Raw genomic sequence first — 21,182 nt, 5'->3', positions numbered from 1 at the left:
ACCTAGTTGGATACTACTATTACTACTACTACAGTCATATTGGGAGCTCCGAAGCCCTTCCTGGCTGGAAGGATTGAACGATGACAATATCATTGCCTGGGAGAATGCCCAGTTGAGGGCTCCTTTCACATCCCCATTTAGTTGCGCACTGAAATGGTACCCATTTATCTACTTGTGGTCACCTGCTTTCAAACTGCTGGTTTGGCAGGAGCTAGAGCATGTGACAGGAGCTCACCCCTCCCATGGCAGCAACTGGGACTTGAATGAGAGCCTGTTGATAGTCAGCCCAGCATCCTAACCTCATGATCCATCGTGCTCCTAGTTGGGTAATGAAACATTTGCAAACAAATAACCAAGCTCAAAGAGCAGCAAGAGCTCCATTTCAGAGGTTTTGGTGCCTTTGTATAAGGTATGAAGAGTTATGTCTCCTGTTTTATAGAAATGAAGCCTTACCTAAGAATGTGGCACTTTGCATAATCTTACAGTATAGTTACAGTATAGTAGCATGCTGTTCTTGGTGAGTTTTATTTGGCCAGCTGCAGTCCTAAATTCTAAAAGTTGATTTTCAAAGTAGCTATGTACTTGCAATTAGTGATAGGTGTAGCCCAAGAGATCTGCCCAAGTCATAAATCTGTCATGCTATTTGCTCACAAAAAAGTAGCCAAATCACAGCTTTTAGCAACACTCTACTGTTCCATACTTGCCTACAATCATGGTGCTAACCTATGCTACTCTTGTACAATAGAGACCCCATAGGATAATGATTGTTACAGATGGACATGTTCCAATAGAAGAGAAGCTGTAGCTCAATATCTGTTGAACTGTCGAACTCTTGCTGCTCTCTGAGTTTGGTTGTTTACTTGCAAATGTTTCATTAGTAAGCGAGACAATGTCTGAAATACACATCCAAGCTTAGTACTAAGAACTTCACAGTTGGACATCTGTTGTGTTTCCATGCTAGCTTTACAATTTGCACTGCAGAAAAAGCAAAACTAATGTTTCTGTGTTATTGGGGAAAAACAAGGAAACTTGCAATATTTGGAATTTCAGGATGCCAGGAAGACTTAGACTAGGAGGGGAAGTTCCCAAGTGAAATCATATCTCTGCCACCATGTGCTCTTTTCAGTTTTCCTGTCTGCAATATGAGAAATAATGCTGATTTACCCAACAATCTAGTTAACAAGGATAATGCTTATAAAACATTTTGAATCTTGAAAACGCTGTGCAAACACTTGCAGTTGAAGTTGCATGTTTTGACAGGCAATCATTGCTCTGGTGTTTTCACCACATGGAGCCTTCTCCCAAGAAGGAGGAAGCGTTGGCTGCATCAATGTTTGCTTTCTTTGCTGGCTTTATCACATTAGCTAATAGACAAAGGAATGCAAGCACTTTACAGTAATTTCAAGATAAACATTAGACATGATGGAAAGGAATTTAGCTGAGAGATTCCTCTAAAGGCCTGCCAACCCAGTATCAAGAAAGCAGTGGATTGCTATTTCTGTAGTCATTATAGAATATAAGTCCCAAAGGTGCTTTTTCAAGAGGCAACTGGACTTCCTGGTTTTTCTTCAAAGACGTTTCGGTTCTCATCCAAGAAGCGTCTTCATCTCTGACTGGATGGTGGGAAATGGAAGGATTTATACTCCTTGCAGACAGCTGGTCATTTGCATTCTTTTAGCGAGTCATTGTCACCCGGAAGTTTATCTGTGTCATCAGGATCACCTGAGTGGTGCAAATGGGTATGGAACCTTCTTGGAACTGTTGAAAGGACTGTGCTGTAGATTGGAGATAGATGATGTCGTATCCCTCCCCGTCTGTTAAAAGAAGGCTGTTCAATTTTGACATAAATGGCCTCTTTGACCCCTCTTTCAAACCAGCTATCCTCTCTGTCCAAAATGTGGACTTTGCTGTCTTCAAAAGAGTGACCTGTGTCTTTTAAATGGGGGTGGACTGCTGAATCTAGTACTGATGTGTTTGTTCTCCTATGTTGTGCCATGCACTTATGAAGTGGTTGTTTTGTTTCCCCAATGTACAGATCTCACTGTATTGCATCTACCACATTGCTCAGTTTTTGTCTGAGTGTTTTATCTTTGGGGTAGACAAGCTTCTACCTTAGTGTATTCTTGGGTTTGAAGTGTGCACATATGTTACGTTGGCTGAAGATCCTCCTGAGCTTTTCCGATATGCCTGCAACATACGGAATGACAACGTTGCTTCGTTTATTGTTTTCTTCGTTATTTGTTATGGAAGAGCTCCTGTAGGGTCTTCTTTTATTTCCTTCCATTCCCCACCATGCAGTCAGAGCTGCAGAAGCTTCTTGGGTGAGAAGCGAAATGTCTTCAAATAAAAACCAAAAAGTCCAGTTGCCTCTTGAAAAACTACCTTTGGGACAACCATGTCCTGGATGACTGAGAAGCTCCATAGACATTTACAGAATATAAGACAATTCTTACTGAAATCACAGAGCAGGTGTTCACCATGTCCTCATCACTATGATCTTAATAGTGGCATACCAAGTGAGATGCTTCAGATGGCTTCAAGTGTGTAAGAACTGTATTCTTTCCACAAGTTGTATTTCTCTTACCTGAAACTTATCCTGATGTAAGATTTGCTGCTTCTTGAATAAGTCATGTCACCTAGATTCACAGTCAACGCTAGGTTATTAAACAGAGCTTCCAAACTACTATGATTAACTTGATAGAACGTGCTACTCCAGATCAAACACATTTTGGCATAGTTTTATATCTATTATCAAGCATTGAAGAAAGGAATTACTTCTGAAATAAATTTGCTTCTCAGGTTATATATGTACAATTTTGTGCTAAATTTTCTCGAGCTATTCCTTGTTTTCCAGATATTATCTATGTGTCATAGATAATCTGAATCCATTCTATGAGTTTTGATGGTGGATGTCTGAATTGTTATAGCCCAAATATTGTGGGCCTAAATATAATTCAAGAATAAATTTTGACTTTTTCATAGAGCAAGAGCATGATTAGAAGTAAGCCTAGTCTGAAACTACCCTGTTTCCCCCAAAATAAGACATCCCCTGATAATAAGCCCAATTGGGCTTTTGAGTGCATGGCAATAAGGTCAAGCGCTTATTTCAGGGTTCAAAAAAATGTAAGACAGGGTCTTATTTTCAGGGAAACACAGTAGAAGTGTAAGAGATATTTGTATAATAATATTTCCTCAATGCTTCATCCTTAAAGTTTAATGACTAATAGATATTTGCTCTTCTTTGTTTTTGCATCATTCCACTTGCCTCACTTATGTAACATTAACAAAGCTTTAAGGAAAAGGTGTGTAATCACAATTAGCTTGGGTACCTGCATTGTAAGATTAATTAAATATAGCTTTCTCTGGTGTCCTAATTTCCCCTCCTTCTCCCTGAACTTGTGCTAATAAAACAGTACGATGGCATAATTAAGAACATTTGATCCAGGGTATTCTGTAACAGGATCCGTAACAGAAAAGTGGCAACGATTTGTAGCCAGACTGAAATTGATTTGCTATCACCAAACATGTGAGAAGCATATTTTTGTTAGCAAGCAGTGTCTTGGGTACATCTGGGCAGTCATGCACCTTACAAGTTTGTATTCTTTCCCCAAAGGTTTGTACTGTATGTGAGAAAGACCTTGATTCATTTAGATCAGGGGTGGGAAACTATGGTTGCTTTATGACTTGTGGACTTCAACTCCCAGTTGCCAAGTGTCCGAATTTTGATCACATGACTATGGTGATGCTGCAATGTCTTAAGTGTGAAAAATGAGTGTGAAAAGTGTCATAAGTCACTTTTTTCAGTGCCACTGTAACTTCAAATGGTTGTAAGTTGATGTATATAACTATATATAATTATACACTGTATATAATTATACACTATACTTGTGTATAATTTTTATTAAATATTTTTTAAAAGAATAAAAACAACACAAATATTGAAAAAGAAAACTAAAGAAAAATAATAAGCGAAAAAAATGCAAAGCAAGACATAGAAAAGAAAAAATATAAATACTGGTATGTGGCTTTCAATTTTAATAGCAATCATAAATACATTTATATTTTACCCTCTCTCTCTCTCTCATAATATAATTTCCTTCTTTCCATAGTTTACTTTTTCTAATTATCAACCCCATAAATCACAAGTTCATTTTTGTCTTTTTTCAGCAAAGTCTTATGAGTGGGTTTCCAATCATTAATAAAAGTAGTTATTGTCCTTTCTCTAGTCTAACAAAAAAAAAATCATTTTTGCCATCTCTGCTAATTCTGTCACCCTAGCCAGCCATTCTTCCATTGTGGGTTTTTCCGAGACTGTCCATTTTTCTGCATATCATTTTTAGCAGTTATCAGATATAAAAATAATCTAACTCTTTTCTAATTGTCTGTTATTACTCTCACCAAGAAGAGTTCTGGTTTCAATGGAATATTAATCTTTAAAATTCTTTGTATTGTTGTATGGATTTGGATTCCCAACATTTGTGGCACTTTTGCAAATCTCAAACAATTTTTTAAAAAAATCCTAGTTTGGAAAAATGATGATGATAGAGTTCCAGCCAATTTGAGGAAAGGGCACTGGCACCAATTTAGGGAAACAGATAAAACCTAAAAAGCTTTCCTGATCTCTATCTCTGTCTGTCTGTCTGTCTGTCTGTCTGTCTGTCTGTCTGTCTGTCTGTCTGTCTGTCTGTCTGTCTATCTATCTATCTATCTATCTATCTATCTATCTATCTATCTATCTATCTATCTATCTAAATTAGGAATTAAATCAGAAAGTTACAGCATAGCTGGGCTACAGTTTAGATTGATTGATTTCCTGGATACCTTAATAATACAACAATACAACAGTATTGGTACAGTAGCTGAACAACAACTCCCAGCATCCCTCATCACTGACCGTCTGGCTGGGATTGCTGGGAAGTGTAACACAGCATCCAGGCAACCAAAAGTCGGCCATTCCATTGTAGATAAAAGGAACTTAAAGGCACCACTGTTTTTCTTGGTTGGTGAGTGATATACTGCACACATCCTTTTCATAGAATGCTTTTCTCTTTCCAAAGAAGGGTGGGAACATTTCTCCTTTTTTTTCTTGCAGAGAAATTGTCTATGGATATTCTCAGTCATCCAGGTCTTAGTTGTCCCAAAGGTGCTTTTTCAACAGGCAACTGGACTTCGTTTTTTCTTGAAGACATTATGCTTCTCATCCAAGAAGCTTCTTCAGTTCTTGGAGTAGAAGCTAAACATCTTCAAGGAAAAACAAAGTCCAGTTGCCTTTTGAAAAAGCACCTTTGGGACATGCAGAGAAATTATGGGAGAAGTGCACTGGGGGAATGAATTCCTCTCCTTTCTTTATTTTCTTTGTAAAAAGACATTAATCTTTCTTCATGTGTGCCAAGCTTCATGTTCGCCATTGACCCATCATTTAAGTAAAGCTAAAAAAAACCATGGTACATATTTACTTTAATTCCAACGTTACTCCTAGATATTTGTTGAATGTTTGCTGAAGGCCATGTTTACCAAACTATTAGTTAAATCCTTTATTGTACTATACACTGTAAATTCCAATCACTTGCTTAATGGGCTGACAGGAGAGAAATTGGTTTTCTGAGATTCTGTTAAAGCCTACTGCTTTGAATGTCTGGGGAAAAAAAGACCACAGGAATATTAAAAGAAAAGAAAAGCTGCCTTTTAAGTTATTTTGCTAGTATCTAAAAAGCTTCTTATATTTGAGAAGGAGGTCAAATTCTGAGCAGGATTGAATGAGATCTACATTTAGGTGTCTTCACATCTTAGCTGATGGATTTAGATAGCTCTCTAATACTATGATAGAAATGTTGAGGAAGCAGATATGGAAAATTCTGCTAATCTAATGCAGACTGGCACTCTCTTAAAGACAAGGAATCTTAGCAAACATTAATGCGCTCAAAACATAATTGACCCAAATAATATACAAATGAAATTTTAAAGTGCTATTACTGAGACTGAAGTATCCTTTACTCTCCAGTCCTATCATCATTTATCTTAAAATAGGTAACAATGAATTTAGTCAGGCTTTTTTCTAAGTAGCCATTGTAAACTGAGTTCTTACTATTCATACCATAGTGCCCACATATTAATTATTTGAAACAGATGTTATTTTTATCTCACCATTTCTGTCAGACTTAAATTTAAATTAATTTCAGGTTAAAAAGAAGAAAGAAGAGAATATAAGAAGGCTACTTTAACTTTAAGTAGTCATATATAAAACTTTCTGCAGCAAAATAGTAAAATATAGGGCTACTCAAAACTACAGGCAGTGTAGGAACTTCAAAAGAAAAAGATAAGGGAATATAATTATTTATAATAAAAAAAGGTTCTGGGTAGATAATATTGATATGCTTCTAATTTAGAGGAAAGCCTACATTAGATAGAAAAGCCTTGAGCATGCATATAAAATAAACATTAGAGACAAAAAAAATGTAGGGACAATAATGATTTTAAGTACTGCGCACATTTCAAAGTGAATCAAAAGATGTAATCCCTAATTCATTGCTAAATGTTTAGAGGTGCTTTAGAGACAAAGGGTCATTGCAGCAAACTGTTCCTGCTTCTCTTTCTGGATTTTTTTCAGACTAGGGTAAATAAGAAGGATAATTCTGAGTTTTAGAAGAGAAATGTTCCTTCCCCCCCCAAGCTTCTGTACCCAAATTGTGGCTTGGAGTTAAATGAACAAAACCCTTTTTCTCTCCAGCAGAAAAGCAGGGAGTTGAGTGCTCTTTTTATATTAAAGAGTGCTCTTTACATGCTAAAGAAAGCATCCTTCAGTCAGACTGAATGTTGATTCATTGAATGTCTGACCCTGTCTGGCATGGGAGACTTGGATGGGTCACAACTGCTAGAGGCTATTTTCTGTGATATTTTGCACTAAAGCATGTGTAAACTTACCCTGGTTTGTTTGTAATGGACTTCTCAGTTGGCAAAGAAGGTGGCAGAAATTTGTGAAATTTATAGGGCTAGAAAAGCTGTGTATTCCTTCTATATTGAGGATATTAGTTTCAGGAAGCAGTTGGCAAGAATCCGCACTCTAATTAATTTATTGAGAAATTGCGTGCTAAAGTGTGCACATCCGTTTCCGAGATTCTGTAAGGCAATTCCCCCTTTTTTTTCCTTTCAATGAATGTGGTTCATAAGACTGAATAGCTAGCCTTCTTGCGAGATCAATGCTGGGGCATATTTCAGTGGGGCATGTAAGGCTTGTCTCCAGTTGCTGGTGGCCTACCAGGTAAACATCAAATGTAATAAGCTCAGTAGTCCAAGTTTCTTGAACTAGAATTCTATTTTGTTGGAGTAAAAATGGGGTTTCATCTGCTATGGCCAAAACCCAGCCTATGATACCTCCATGTCATTACTTGGATTCTACACTGATCTCTGAATTGTCAAAGGGACATATCAGAAGCTGAGGTCTGGAATGATGCAACCAGATGATTTGAAACAGTTCTTCTTAACCCCAAAATTTTTAACTCCAATTTTGAACCTCTAAATGTTAATCTCTATTTTTAAATTAGACTTCTCTTTGTATTTATTAGTGACCACCCTTCCCTGGATTCAGGGCTAATTTTAGCTATTTCATGGCTCAGGATTTTAAGCTCTTAACTATTTTTAATTGTTCTGTACTTTTCCTGTACTTTTAGTCGTTCTGCTTCTAGTGCACTCTGTGCTGGTCTTGTCCTATTGCAGTCTTAGTTCAGTCTTTAGACCTGTATGAAAACCGGTCTTGGACCAGAACAATAAAGATTTATTTGCTTTGCCCCTGAATGGCTTAAATTCTGACTATCTGTGGAATCTCCTAAAGTTGCTTGATTAATCCCCCTTGATCAGCAGAGAAGTCCCTTCTGAAGATACCCCCACCTGCCAGCTTCAACTCTCTGGTACTTGGGAAAGGAAGTATAGCTCCCAGGAGGTGGGATGCACTTCCCAGAGCAGGGGTGGGCAATTATGCCACCTTTACAACCTGTGGACTTCAACTCCCAGAATTTCTGAGCCAGCATAGTTGCCCATTCCTGCCCTAGAGAGAGCATTTGGCTCCCATTTTCCATATATTGTACATTTTCCATATATTGTTAAAAACACATCCCTGCTTCCAAGCTTTTTATTCCCAATGAATGTACTTGAGTGCTTAGATCTTATTTGGCTTTGAATTGTATGAATGGTTCTTTGTTTACATTTTTCTGTTGTAAGCTGCCTTGATTGTCAAATAGATAGAAAGGTGGGGCTTCATCCTTTATGCTGAGTAACACACAGTGTGACAGAATAGATTGATTATACCAAAAATTTTGTCCTGCAATAGCTCAGGAAAAGAAGACTGACCTGCAGTTAATGAAGTAAACAAAGAATATCACTGTAATGGAAGCTTATCTTTTGTGGGGAGAACTTGCTCCATCCCCTTCTTCACAAGTGTAGGGTTTATACAGCCTTTTTCAGTACAGGACATGGACAACAAATCTTTGTCCTGTTCTGAAGTTCTTTTCTAACTAACCTTTCTGTATAGACTTACCTTTGATCTAGAAACATAGGCCTCTTGTGTCTAACTACCATAATGTGACTTGCTACTATTTCAGTGATATGTAACAAAGAGGGGAGAATTCGTTGTTTCCTTCCCATGTCTCTAGTTCCATGCCACATTATTCAGGTATAACCAATGGAAACAAAAAACTAGATGCAGAACTGTCTTGGATGAATTATAGCCTCTCTCCCACCCCTTGACCCCCAAAACCTCCTCTCCCATTTTTGTTATTCCATTGGTCTTTTGTGCTCTTTAAAGATAAAGGAATCTCTGTTCACTTCCTTATACTTTTAGTTTTATTCTGAAGTTCGGATTTCTCCAGTTTGCCATTTTGTGTGAATTATGTCTTCATTTTTATTTTTTTCAACAATAAATATTGAAAAAGAAACATTTCAATATCAGATTCCTTGAATGAATATTAAACTTAAATAAATGATTTGGAATTCAAATACTTCTTTATAAATGACCTGAGGGATCTTATGCCGCATAATATTTTAAAAAATGTTTTCATTTCTTAATCCTATGCTTACATTCAGAATATTAGCTCAGGTCTTGCTAGTTTATAGTTAGCTAGTATATAGTTATTTGGATCTTCACCTGGCTGGCTCAGGTCAAGATTTGGGTTTAACAACTAAATTGGCTAAATCCAGCCACCCTGACTTTAACTCTTTCATCAAACTATCTGGTTGTTCTATAAAACCAGAATGTTTCTTTTAAACATCATTCCCTCCAGAAGGAATTGCTGAGTATAAATATTCTTTTTATTTGTCTTCTGTTGTGCTAATATCCCAGGTTTTTACTCCCTTGACACTATGGCTATCATGTTATGAAGTACATAACTTTCCTATTTATGTCAGTAACATTCTTTCCCTGAGGTTCTTTTATAGTATGTTTGTCTTTGGTCTCTTAGCAATCATTTATTCTTGCTTGTGCTTTTCATCTTTTTTTTTTAAGTTGAATTTTGTGTTTCGGTTGTACAGATCACAGGATGTTTTTAAACTTTAAAAATACATATTAAAATGTTGTTTTCTAACCTGAGATGATAACCCATCAAATTAATTCATACATACTATTATTAAATTATTGTAAATTATTTCTAGCTTACTGATGACTAAATCAGCCAGATGTAGCTGGAGAAGAAAAGAATGTTGTAAATATCTCCAGTCTGGTCATCTGGATGTCTATTATTCAACACAGACGACTAAACAACATCTTATTTGCAAATTTGTATAATCATTGCCAAGTAGATTTCTCACACAGACATCTATGAATCTCTTCAAGTTTGTCAGGACAAGGGTATCCCAGGCCATCTGGCAAGTAGGATGCCTAGGAACATGTTTATTTTTCCCCCAGAGTTTCTATTTATGATGTATTTTGGAGAAAGCAAGAAAGCATAAACTGCGGTGGCGCAATGGTTAGAGTGCAGTACTGCAGGCTACTTCTGCCTTTCTGCCTGCCTGCAATCTGGCAGTTCAAATCTCACCAGGCTCAAAGTTGACTCAGCCTTCCATCCTTCCAGGAGGGTAAAATGAGGACCCAAATGGTTGGGGGCAATATGCTGAGTCTGTAAACCGTTTAGAGAGGGCTATAAAGCACTGTAAAGCAGTATATAAGTCTAAGTATATTGCTATTGCTAAAGCAGAAAGCTCTTCAGAACAATAAGAGAAACATTTACTATTCCTTATTTTTTTCTCATCTGTGTTAGAAAATAGAAATCCTAAGAAAGAATGAGAATATCCCCTGCTCTTGTTTTCCTTCTGTTATGGCCCAATCATTGTACTTCACAAATCTTTCTACTACCTATATTAAAATTGCTATAGATCCCTCGTATCCTGGACATAAACTGTTTGAACCCCTTCCCCGGGAAGCCGCTACAGGGCATTGCATGCCTACTAGACACAGAGTGCCTTCACTCTGCTGAACATCTAATTCCCACAGTACTATCTTATGTATAGGTATATTTACTCATGTAGTACGGATATATTATTTTTTTTTCTCATCTGTTCCACCACCTTCTCTTATTGATACCATTATTATGATTATTATTAATTTGTTATTATGATTCTGATTATTTCACTGTTTTGCATGTACACTGAGAGCTTCTGCTCTCAGTCAGGAGACAAATTCCTTGTGGATCTAATCACATTTGGCCAATAAAATATTCTACCTTCTATCTTCTATTTATGCATATATAATATATACAAGAGATAGAACAAATTATTGAGCAGAAAAATTGACACATGAACTTCAAATAGAGACAGGGAATGCTTCAATGCCAGGTTTTTGCACTCTGGTATTGATCAGTTAGAAGAAAATATTACTGGGCCTCAATATTCAAATCAAGAGCAGTGAAAGCGACATTTGGTCAGGCTCCTTTTGAAACTAAAAAATAAAAACAGTGTGGAAATGACCCAAGGGAGGCAGTAAACCTGATTATTTTTTAGCAGGAAGCTGCGAGTTATTTCTTAAGCAAACTTTTTCACATCTAGTGTCTTTTCTGCAAAAATAATGGAATGACACCAGCAGAGGCAAATGCCAAGTTCTTTATTTACAAAACAAATATAAATCACAGAGTTATACATCTGAGATGCTAATTGTAATAATGAAAAAAGATTTTGGAATAGTAGTGATTAAAAACTGAGAATGAGTCAGAAGAGTAACAGAATGAAGAATTTTAATGATATGTGGGAATGATTTTGGGTGTAGTGTAGTCTCTCTCTCTCTCTCTCTCTCTCTCTCTCTCTCTCTCTGTGTGTGTGTGTGTGTGTGTGTAGGAGAGAGATGCTGCCTAGGGAACAATCAGATAAGAGAGGGCATAGCACACAGTTGCATAATGAGTAAAGAAAGAGACTCTGAAAGGAACCTCCTTAACTTCTCTGGGTGTAAAAGAGATGGCAGGATTGATATCAGCCTTCCCAAGTAGACCAGACCAGAAACTTGATCAGATGAACTAATTCTACTGTTAATATAAAGCTACATTAACAGAATCTTTCTAATTCAACCTGTAAAGTCCTAAAATGGACTGGAGCTGAAATATTAGAAAAACCGCTTGTCGTATAATCCCACTTGTTTATTAGTTTTTTCAAAGAAAGCCCTATTCCCAAAAGCATCTCTGACAAGTACTTATATAATGCAATTCCATAATACATCTTTGTGATGCTGCCACAACTTTTAAATGCCCTTTCTAAGAAGATGGGGTGAGCAGCGACTTTGCTTTTATATGACATCAAATGACAATGTTTCTTTTTCTCCAGGTATTTAAAAAAACATTTTTTAAAAAAAAATTAATTGGTTGGTTGGTTGGTTGATTAATAGATGGAAAATGTGTTTAATGCTATATAATTTGTAATTTTATTGTTATATAATATTCAAATGGTATTTGCATTATCTATAATGTTCTGGGGTTTCTTATGGTTCAATGGCAGTTTTTAAATAATAAATAAATGAACAGTTGTGGATGGTTGATCTTTTTTTTTTATATGCAGCATTGGCCAATAGAATCTTTTTGACTTGAAATCAAAGCTCAATTTGCCTTCCAGATATGTACGCTCCTCTCCTCTCCTCTCCCTCTCCTCTCCTCTCCTCTCCTCTCCCCTCCCTTCCTCTCCCCTCCCCTCCCCTGCCCTGCCCTGCCCTGTCCTGCCCTGCCCTCTCATTTCATCTCCAAAAACCTCATATAGAAATTTTTAAAGTTCATTGGTGTCTGATCTTTGAACTTCAGTTCTTAGAATTCCCCAACCAATATTCCCATACTGAATGTCTGCTATCAAAGTGTGATGGTTATCTGTTGAAGGATAACCTTCAACAGAAGCGATGTGGGAGTTACATCTAACCATATCTATGAGCACTAAGTATGGGGAAACTGTATCAGGGGGAAAGACTGACACTGAATTATGGCCTCACTTTCTCTCTGAATAATGAAGAAGTTGGACTGTGTGTTTGCCAAGAAAATATCTACTTTGGGACTTACTTAACTAAATAATACCCATGCACGCTAGAACTTTGCTGTTATTCCAATAGAATGGTGTGTAAAACCTTCTATAAACCAATTAAATAAAACTATCAATAATAAATAAGCTATCCTGAAAGGGAAAAAAAGGAATACATTTTTGGAAGAAAAAGCTAGCCAAGTGTTAGAGCGATTGTTATCCTACTGTAAGGTCCAATAATAATACCTTTAAGCTCATAAATGTCAAACAAGAAACTTAAACAGAGGCTTGAATAACATAGCATTTAATCTTGATCAAGCTTAAATGGTTAGCTGTTCCAAACACATACAAGATACATGCAGGGAAGAACTATAAACGAGAGGGAATGTGAATCCCTTTTATATTGTTTAGGAAGGTCATAAACCTCCAATTCTGGCATCTTTGATTTGTGTATCCCCCTGGAACAGGGTAGAGCCTCTAGATTAGCACCATTAGCGTTATCTTTTCCTGATCATCTTCTTTGTGTTCACACTTGGCTATTTAGCCCCCTGGGGTGAAGGGCACTCAAGATACAGATACAGAGATAAGGCTCTGATCAAAAGGTGGAACATATGTTTTGACGAATGCCAGATACTTTATAGACCGCAGTAACAGTATATGTTTGTTCCAGGAAGTTAGTCAGTGTGGCATATTTGTGATACATTCAAAGGCATAATATACGTATGTGTTCCAGGAAACAAATATTTACAGCATGCAGGTATACAAAGACATCATATATCATACATATATATGTTGCAGGAAACAAATAACAAGTTTCTACTAATTCTAGTATTTCAGTATATCTATTTCCTTACACTACATTTTTTCCTCCCACAGAACAAAGGAAGAAATACTCCAACTCAAACGTCATAATGCACGAAACATCTCAATACCATGTCCAGGTGAGTTGGAAACTACTTAGCAATAGGTAAGGGAACTGAGTCAATGTGCAATCTCTTTGCACAACTACCAATACAACAGAAATAAGTCACAGGAGGGAAATAGTTAGCTAATAAATCTAATAAAATAAACAATTTCTTCAAAGTTAACACTAATAATGTAGCCCGAGCAGTTTAGCAGGTTCACTGTTAGCAAGCAACAGAATTGGAAATCCTTCCATTTGCTTAATTTTCCCCTCTTTTTTTCCAAGATTACTGGAGGTGGGGTGGGGGGGATAGATACCTGGTTGAAATCAGTTCTTTAAAAAGGGAAAAGCTAGGTTTTTCCCATGCCACCTATGTTCCCAGTGTACCAGTGAGGCTTTTTAAAATTAAATTTTAAAAAAACTTCTGTTGGTGCCTTTGTAAAAGAGAATTGCTCCTAATGGGGAGACAAAGGAAAGTATTGGGCTGGAGGTACAAGCTCTGCTGGTCCCAACAGGCCAGAAGCCAGATTCCCTGCTACTGGTGTAGCCTTGGTTCATTCAGTGGATGAAAGAATGGAGGGACAGCATGAGGAATCCTGCTTCCCCGTTGCATGTTCGTTCTGACTGCATGCTCGCTCTGGGCTTCCTATAAAAGGCTGGGATTATATATTCAAATGTACCATTGTCTAAAATAAGCAAATCTTCATTTGTGGCATATTTAATGTATTTGAGCTCTCAGAAGGCTGGAGTTGAAACTGTATATATGACTTAAATTCTGGTGATTCCTTTTGAAAATAAGCAATAAGATGATTGTAAGCATTTGCACAGGAGTGATGCCTTTGCTCTTTCAGTAACCAAAATATGTCTCTCCTTATCATGTTTGTTCAGGCACGAAGTGAGCTTTCATCCTGAACGCTAATCAAATAAAATATGATTGCCAGTACACCAAGTTCTCATAAGTAGATTTCTCTTGATTAGTATGGCTTCATACATATCAATACAGATATTATTTCTAGAATTCTAAACCAAGGTCTTTTTTGTTCTTAGCAAAAAAATTGTTGCGTGCTGGCTGGGGAATGCTGGGAGTTGAAGTCCACAGAATTTAAAGTTGCCAAATTTGAGAAGCACTGTACTAGAGCATTTCCTGCCTGGAAGCCTAGCAGTAATTTTGATGCTTGTAAATCATTCGTCCAAGGGCTACCAAAATGCCCATGTTATTACCAGAGTAAAGGTCCAGCTCTCTCTGATGCTCTACCAGTTGAAGTGCCATTCTAGCATTTTCTCCGTTGCAAAGCCTCAATGGGAATAGATTCTTTGCAGCAATGAAGGAATTAAAGGGGAAAATGCTGCTATGTCTTTTATCACTTCTCCAGTTGCAAACATGGCTCAAACTTATTAACCAACTTGGTTTCTTGGCTTTGCTTTAGAAAGAGATTAAGGAAACTAAAAAGGTTTTCAACCTCCCAGGAAAAATCTTATAGTTCCTTTTCAGAGGGACAGAATTCAGCAAGTATGAATGAGGATTTCAACTACCCTGGCAGTAGAAAGTATTGTCCAAAGATAGGATAGGATAGGATAGGATAGGATAGGATAGGATAGGATAGGATAGGATAAGATGATAAGATAAGATCAGGATCAGGAATCAGGATCAGGATCAGGAATCAGGATCAGGATCTTGGAGGTCTTCTAGTCCAGCCTCCTGCTCAAGCAGGAGAACCAATACCATTTCAGACAAGTGACTGTCCAGTTTCTTCTTAAAAACCTCCAGTGACGGAGTGCCTAACAGTAGCACTGTTATACTTTTTTCTCGTAAGATTTTCTGCAGCTGTTTTGTTTTTCCTTAAGAGATGGTCTGCCTTTTTAGAAAAGTGGGGAACACAGCTGGGATGCAAATAGTCAGGACTTGCTATCAAATTCCCTCCTCAGAGCAGAGCAGTTGCAGGATAAATAACTTTATCCGGAACTTTGTCGAGTCAGCATAGTGCAAAATTAAGCGAATGTGTGTTTTGCTTGCTGGATTATGAGGAGAAGGAGGTCAAGTGCAGAACCAGCGTAAGAAGGTCCACAATGGGCAAACCTCTAATCCAAGAAGCTGGCCTTTTCACAGGTCTAATTGAGTTTCCTAGGAGAACGGATTAATGTAATTTTGAAGGGTCTTTTACACTTCCCTCTGCTGGATGATAAAGCCATAGTGGTAGCATTGTGTTGATTTTTCCTGAGCCAAGGAAGAACAGCTTCTTTTCATCAGCCAACAACAGCAGGCAGATGGAGATTAACAAAAGGCCCCCTTTCCTGTGTGTTTTGTTGCACTGTTTGATAACAATGTTCTTGCTCCTGGCATTATCATCAGTAGGGCCTGCACAAAAATAGCTCATGTATGCAAATCCTCACATCTAGAAAGCAAACTGTTGGAGTGTGTGGAGCCAAGGAGGGCTTTTCCCCCTTCAAACTAGGGCAACAAGTTTTGAGCTGAGGTGGAATTATTACAAGTCCAATCATGCCTGGCTGTTTGTTCGGTTTTGTTTTTATTTTTTAATTGCTTGCAGAAAGCTGAATGCCTTGCTGTGGTCTCAGTATAAATGACTCTGCACTAAAGAGAAAGAACTAGCTAAGGGCTGCCACGTGTGTTTAAATACATAGGACTCAGGGGTGAAATCTAAAATTTGTTACTACCGGTTCTGTGGGCGTGGCTTGATGGGGGGGGGTAATGTGACTGGGAGGGCGTGGCCACCTTTTTTTTTTTAAACTTTTAAAAGCATTTTTTCTACAACCTCTTCGGCCGAAGAGTTTGCAGAAAAAAATGCTTTTAAAAGTCTCTGACGATCAGGCAACTCAGCTGGGATTGCCAGAGACTTTTAAAAGCATTTTTTCTACAACCTCTTCGGGCAAAGAGACTGTAGGAAAAAAAATGCCTTTAAAAGCCTCTGATGATCCCAGCTGAGCCGCGCGATCATCAGAGGCTTTTTTTTTTTTACTTTTAAAAGCATTTTTTTCGGCTGAAGAGGTTGTAGAAAAAATGCTTTTAAAAGTTAAAAAAACAGCCTCTGATGATCGCGCGGCTCAACTGGTCATGCGGGAGGGGCACAGGGATTTTTGCTACCGGTTCTCCGAACCACCCACTACCGGATTGGGTGATCCAGTCCGAACCAGGAGCATTTCACCCCTGATAGGACTTAACAGTTCTTCAAAACAAAACCTAGAATTTGGCTGCAGGTCCTTGTCAGTTCACATAGCTCTTTTGCAAATTATCTTCTATAAAGTAAGATTTGAGAGACTGCTGATAAACAAAACCATCAAATCTATAGCAGTGGTTTCTTTTATACACTGGCAGTATTTGCACCATAGAATTGGGGGAGAGCCAAAATCAGAGAGCCAGTTTGGTTTAGTGTTAAGGCACCAGGATAGAAAAACAGATTGTTTGCCAACGGATCAGGAGGTAATTCAAAAAATTTATGCATGTGCAGAAATGGATAAACTAACCTTAGAATTAAAAGACAAGGAAGACTCAAAATATTTTAAAGTATGGAATAGGTGGTACAAGTGGATAAATCAAAAGAAAAAAAGGTAAAGACAAAATTCAGGAAAAATCAAATGTAATAAATAAGCACCGTCAGGTAGATAGAATAGGTAATAAGTCACTGTTTATATATGTGTGTACATATAATTACATATATTTAGTTTGTTTGTGGTGTTGTGTATTGTATATGTAATTTTATGATTGAGAAAAATTTGTATATTTTTGTTTTTTAATATTTTTAAACTTAATAAAGTTTGTTTTTAAAATTAAAAAAAAAAAGAAACCTGGTCTAAAACCTTGTCTAAGGCATGAAAGCCAGTTGGGTGACCTTGGGCCAATCACTCTCTTCCGGCTCAACCCCCCTCACAGGGTTGTTCTTGTCGGGAAAATAGGAGGAGGAAGGAGTATTAGGCATGTTTGCCATTTTGACTTATCTCTAAAGTAAGAAAGATGGGATAACCCCCCCCCTTATAAATAAAATAATTGACAAAGTTTCTAATAGAAACTAGAGTTAGCTGTCTCTATGAACACATGTGTATGCAATGAATACAATCAAACTCTGGAGTTAAATTGTTTATCATCCCTGTTTGACCTTTTGGGGCATTTCCCTCCCTCCCCCCCACTTTCCAGCACCTGGCTACTTTCATCATGGATAAAAGCGAGGCCATCGTAACAGTGGAAGATGCCATCAGGAAGCTCAAACAGCTGAGCTCCAAAGAAAAGATCTGGGCCCAAGAAATGCTGCTGCAGGTGAATGACAAATCGATTCGACTGTTGGATTGTGGAACTCAGGTGAGCAGCAAAAACCTCTTTTTGGAGAGTGATGGTGAGGCAAGTTGCTAAACATACATTAGAAAGATTAAGATTTACATAAAGGTATTGCATATTATTTCTCAATGGGTTGATGAATTGCCGCAGGCTTTTCTAAGAATATTAAACTGGATGGAATTCATGCTCAGACCAACCACAAAAAAAAGTCAAAAGTCTGCCCGATTTCTTCCGCCTACGTGCATAGCAAGCACCTTGTTGTCTGTGTGCCTGTATTCCAGCAGGGATATGACTGATCTAATCAAGATGACTGAGCAGAGGGATGAATTGCATATTAACGGAAATGCTTTCTGTTCTGCCAAAGCATTGGGTGTTGGACAAGAGAGGTTGTTTACAATTAGAATAAATGGTCTTGATAGATTAGGTCAGGAGCTGTGCTGGTAAATGTTAGAAACCTAATAATACAAGGCAGCCTCCCCTGATCTAGCACCCTCCAAATCGGTTGGACCACAATTCCCATATAATGGATGGATCTAATGAGATAATGTATTTGGAGGGCATCAAAATGATAAAAGTCTGGGTTCCCTCATTGCAATGAGCCACAGAGTGATTGATTTGTTCCTGGGTTAGCATTATGTGCAAGCAAGACAGGTAAATAAACCATCTTTTCTGGGGGGGATAATAAATAACTATCTTGTCAATTGTGGTTGTGGTTTACATGATATATGAGTGAGGAAGCATGGTTTATTTGTGATCTGCTGGGTCACCAGGATTCATTTTTGTATTCTGCTCATGCTTCTAACCCTAACTAAAATGACAGGAAAAGAAGCTTGGAGCAGATTAAAAAAAAACATGATTATCTTGCTACAAACTAATCTAGCTTTGGTAAAGTAGAGGTAGTCCTCGACTTACCACCAAAACTGAGCTCAGAATTTGTGTTGCTAAGTGAGAAATTTGTTAAGTGAGTTTTGCCCCATTTTACGACTTTTCTTGCCACATTGGTTAAGTGAATCACTGCAGTGGTTAATTTAGTAATATGATTGTTAAGTGAATCTGGCTTTCCCATTGACTTTGCTTGTCAGACGGTCGCAAAATGACTCCTGAACTTTGCAACCGTCCTAAATATGAGTCAATTATCAAGCATCTGAATGTAAAGCACATGACCCTTGGGATGCTGCAATGGTCATAAGGGTGAAAAATGGTTGTAAGTCACTATTTTCAGGGCTGTAACTTCGAATGATCACTAAATGAACTGTTGTAAGTCGAGGGCTACCTGTATGGTACTTGATATGATGTGTGAATGAAGCTAATTTCCACAACAAAAAGTGGTCTTTAACTTTATTTTCCAAATAAGAAATAAAGAAACTCTAACGCAGTGTTTCTCAACCTTGGCCGCTGGACGATGTGTGGACTTCAACTCCCAGAATTCCCCAGCCAGCTGGCTGGGGAATTCTGGGAGTTGAAGTCCACACATCGTCCAGCGGCCAAGGTTGAGAAACACTGCTCTAAGGTAATAATAATAATAATAATAATAATAATAATTTTATTTCTATACCGCCCTTCTCCCGAAGGACTCAGGGCGGTGTACAGCCTGTTTAAAAACACAAACAAAACAACAATATAAAATTTAAAATAATTAAATAAAGTGGCTCAGATTTAAAACCCCAATAAATTTAAATATCCCAATTTAAAAACTATTGTGTTGCTAGTCCGGCCTGGCGGAATAATAGGGTCTTCAGTGCGCAGCGAAACGCCCGGAGGTCGGAGATCTTACGAATTTCCGGGGGCAGTTCGTTCCACAGGGCTGGGGCTCCCACAGAGAAGGCCCTCCCCCTGGACGCCGCCAGTCGACATAACTTGGTTGACGGCACCCTGAGGAGACCCTCTCTGTGGGAACGGACTGGTCGGTGGGAGGCTATTGGTGGCAGAAGACGGTCTCGGAGGTATCCGGGTCCTATGCCATGGAGTGCTTTAAAGGTGGTAACTAACACCTTGAATCGCACCCGGAAGACCACTGGGAGCCAGTGCAGCTCGCGCAGGAGGGGTGTCACATGGGCACAACAAGTTGCGCCCATAACCACCCGCGCGGCCGCATTCTGGACCTAATGCTCAGAATAAAATACTGAACTTCTATCATGTTAAACTAAATACAAAGAGCCATGCCCACCTTTTAGAAAGCCCGGAACGATTTTATTTGAATAAATAATGCTCACAATCAGCTCTTAGTTAAATATATAAACTGAAAGAACTACACTTTTGAGGCGTTATGGATAATTTTTCCGGTTGGCATCTGAGAGAATCTATTATTAAGGCAAGATATAAACAGATCATTACAAAAAAGTTATCAGTTCATCAGATTTTTTTTCAGCATGTCCCAATTTATCGCAGGTACCAAGAGTTATGCTCTCTTTCTTTCAGTCCCTGCTGAATAATGTGCGTCAGTAATAGCGTTGCCACTCTGATGTTGAGAATGTGGCTGCTAATGGATTTAAACTCCTAAGGGCAACTCAAATGCTCCTATGTTCATGGTCTCCTTTTGCAAACAGTCATTTCAATGTGCAAATGCAGCCTCTAGCTGAACATCCCTTTATGTACCGGTATATTTGAACCACATTCTCTTTGGTGTTTGCTTTTCAGGAAGAGCTCGAAGACTTCCTTCTGCCAACAGTCCAGCACTGCCAGACTGTGCTAAATCAGATGCGATATCCCTCCATCCTTCTGTTGGTGTGTCAAGACTCTGAACAACACAAACCTGACATTCACTTCTTTAATTGTGATGAAGTGGAGGTAAACGGCAGTTCTTCAGTCCTTATTGAAGAGGGAGCCAAATGAGGTTATGAGAACTTGGACTCACTAGAGCAGGGGTCCTCAAACTTTTTAAACAGAGGGCCAATTCACAGTCCCTCGGACTGTTGGGGGGCCGGACCATTAAACAATACACACAATTTAAACTTCAATTTGTTATGCTCCTGGGGGTGAAAAGCAGGTTAGTGAAGGGATGTAGCTGCCTTGGGGATTGAGGGACTTCTGCTTGTGTGTGTGTGTCTCCCTACCTCCATCGCTCCCTCTCTCTCTCACTGGAGGCTGGGGAGGCAAAAAACAGGCTCGTTTTTGGTCTCCCGGGGCCTCCACACAGCCCGTTTTTGGCCACCTTGGCCTCCAGAAGACAGGTGGGGGCCGCCAGGTAGGTGGGGCGATGTAGACAGGGCAGGCTCATGGTCGCGCATGGGCTGGATTAATGGCCGCAGCAGGCCATATCCGGCCCACAGGCTGTAGTTTGAGGACCCCTGCACTAGAGTTACAGTTCCAACCAATCCCCCAAGTGCAAGGTTGGCCTAGATTTTAGAGTTATAGAGAAGAGCCCTCATTTTTAAATTTTATTATATTATTTTTATATTATTTTATTTTATTGTTTTTTAAGATTTATATGTCTGTCCATCTTAAAACACAACCCTGGGCAGCTCACAACAGTAATTAAATCCTGATCTATAAAAACCATAAAACACACCTTAACATGGTGCCTTG

At 38.4% G+C, this 21,182-nt stretch overlaps 1 protein-coding gene across 2 annotated transcripts in view; it reads left to right on the top strand.

Annotated features, from left to right (window-relative positions):
• EPS8L2 (EPS8 signaling adaptor L2) overlaps window positions 1-21,182 on the top strand; it is a 101,381-nt gene that overhangs the window by 43,652 nt on the left and 36,547 nt on the right. For both annotated transcript variants that reach the window (XM_034416805.3, XM_034416804.3), the window contains exons 4-6: window positions 13,345-13,409; window positions 17,520-17,681; window positions 20,295-20,444. In XM_034416805.3, coding sequence (XP_034272696.1) covers window positions 13,345-13,409; window positions 17,520-17,681; window positions 20,295-20,444 — 377 coding nt within the window. The remainder of the gene's footprint in view (window positions 1-13,344; window positions 13,410-17,519; window positions 17,682-20,294; window positions 20,445-21,182) is intronic.

The sequence above is a fragment of the Pantherophis guttatus genome, chromosome 1 (genome assembly GCF_059756535.1).
Source record: "Pantherophis guttatus breed Tessera chromosome 1, ASM5975653v1, whole genome shotgun sequence".
Classification (NCBI taxonomy): domain Eukaryota; kingdom Metazoa; phylum Chordata; class Lepidosauria; order Squamata; family Colubridae; genus Pantherophis; species Pantherophis guttatus.
Note: the sequence above shows the minus strand (reverse complement) of the source record. Positions and strands in the feature narration are given on the sequence as shown.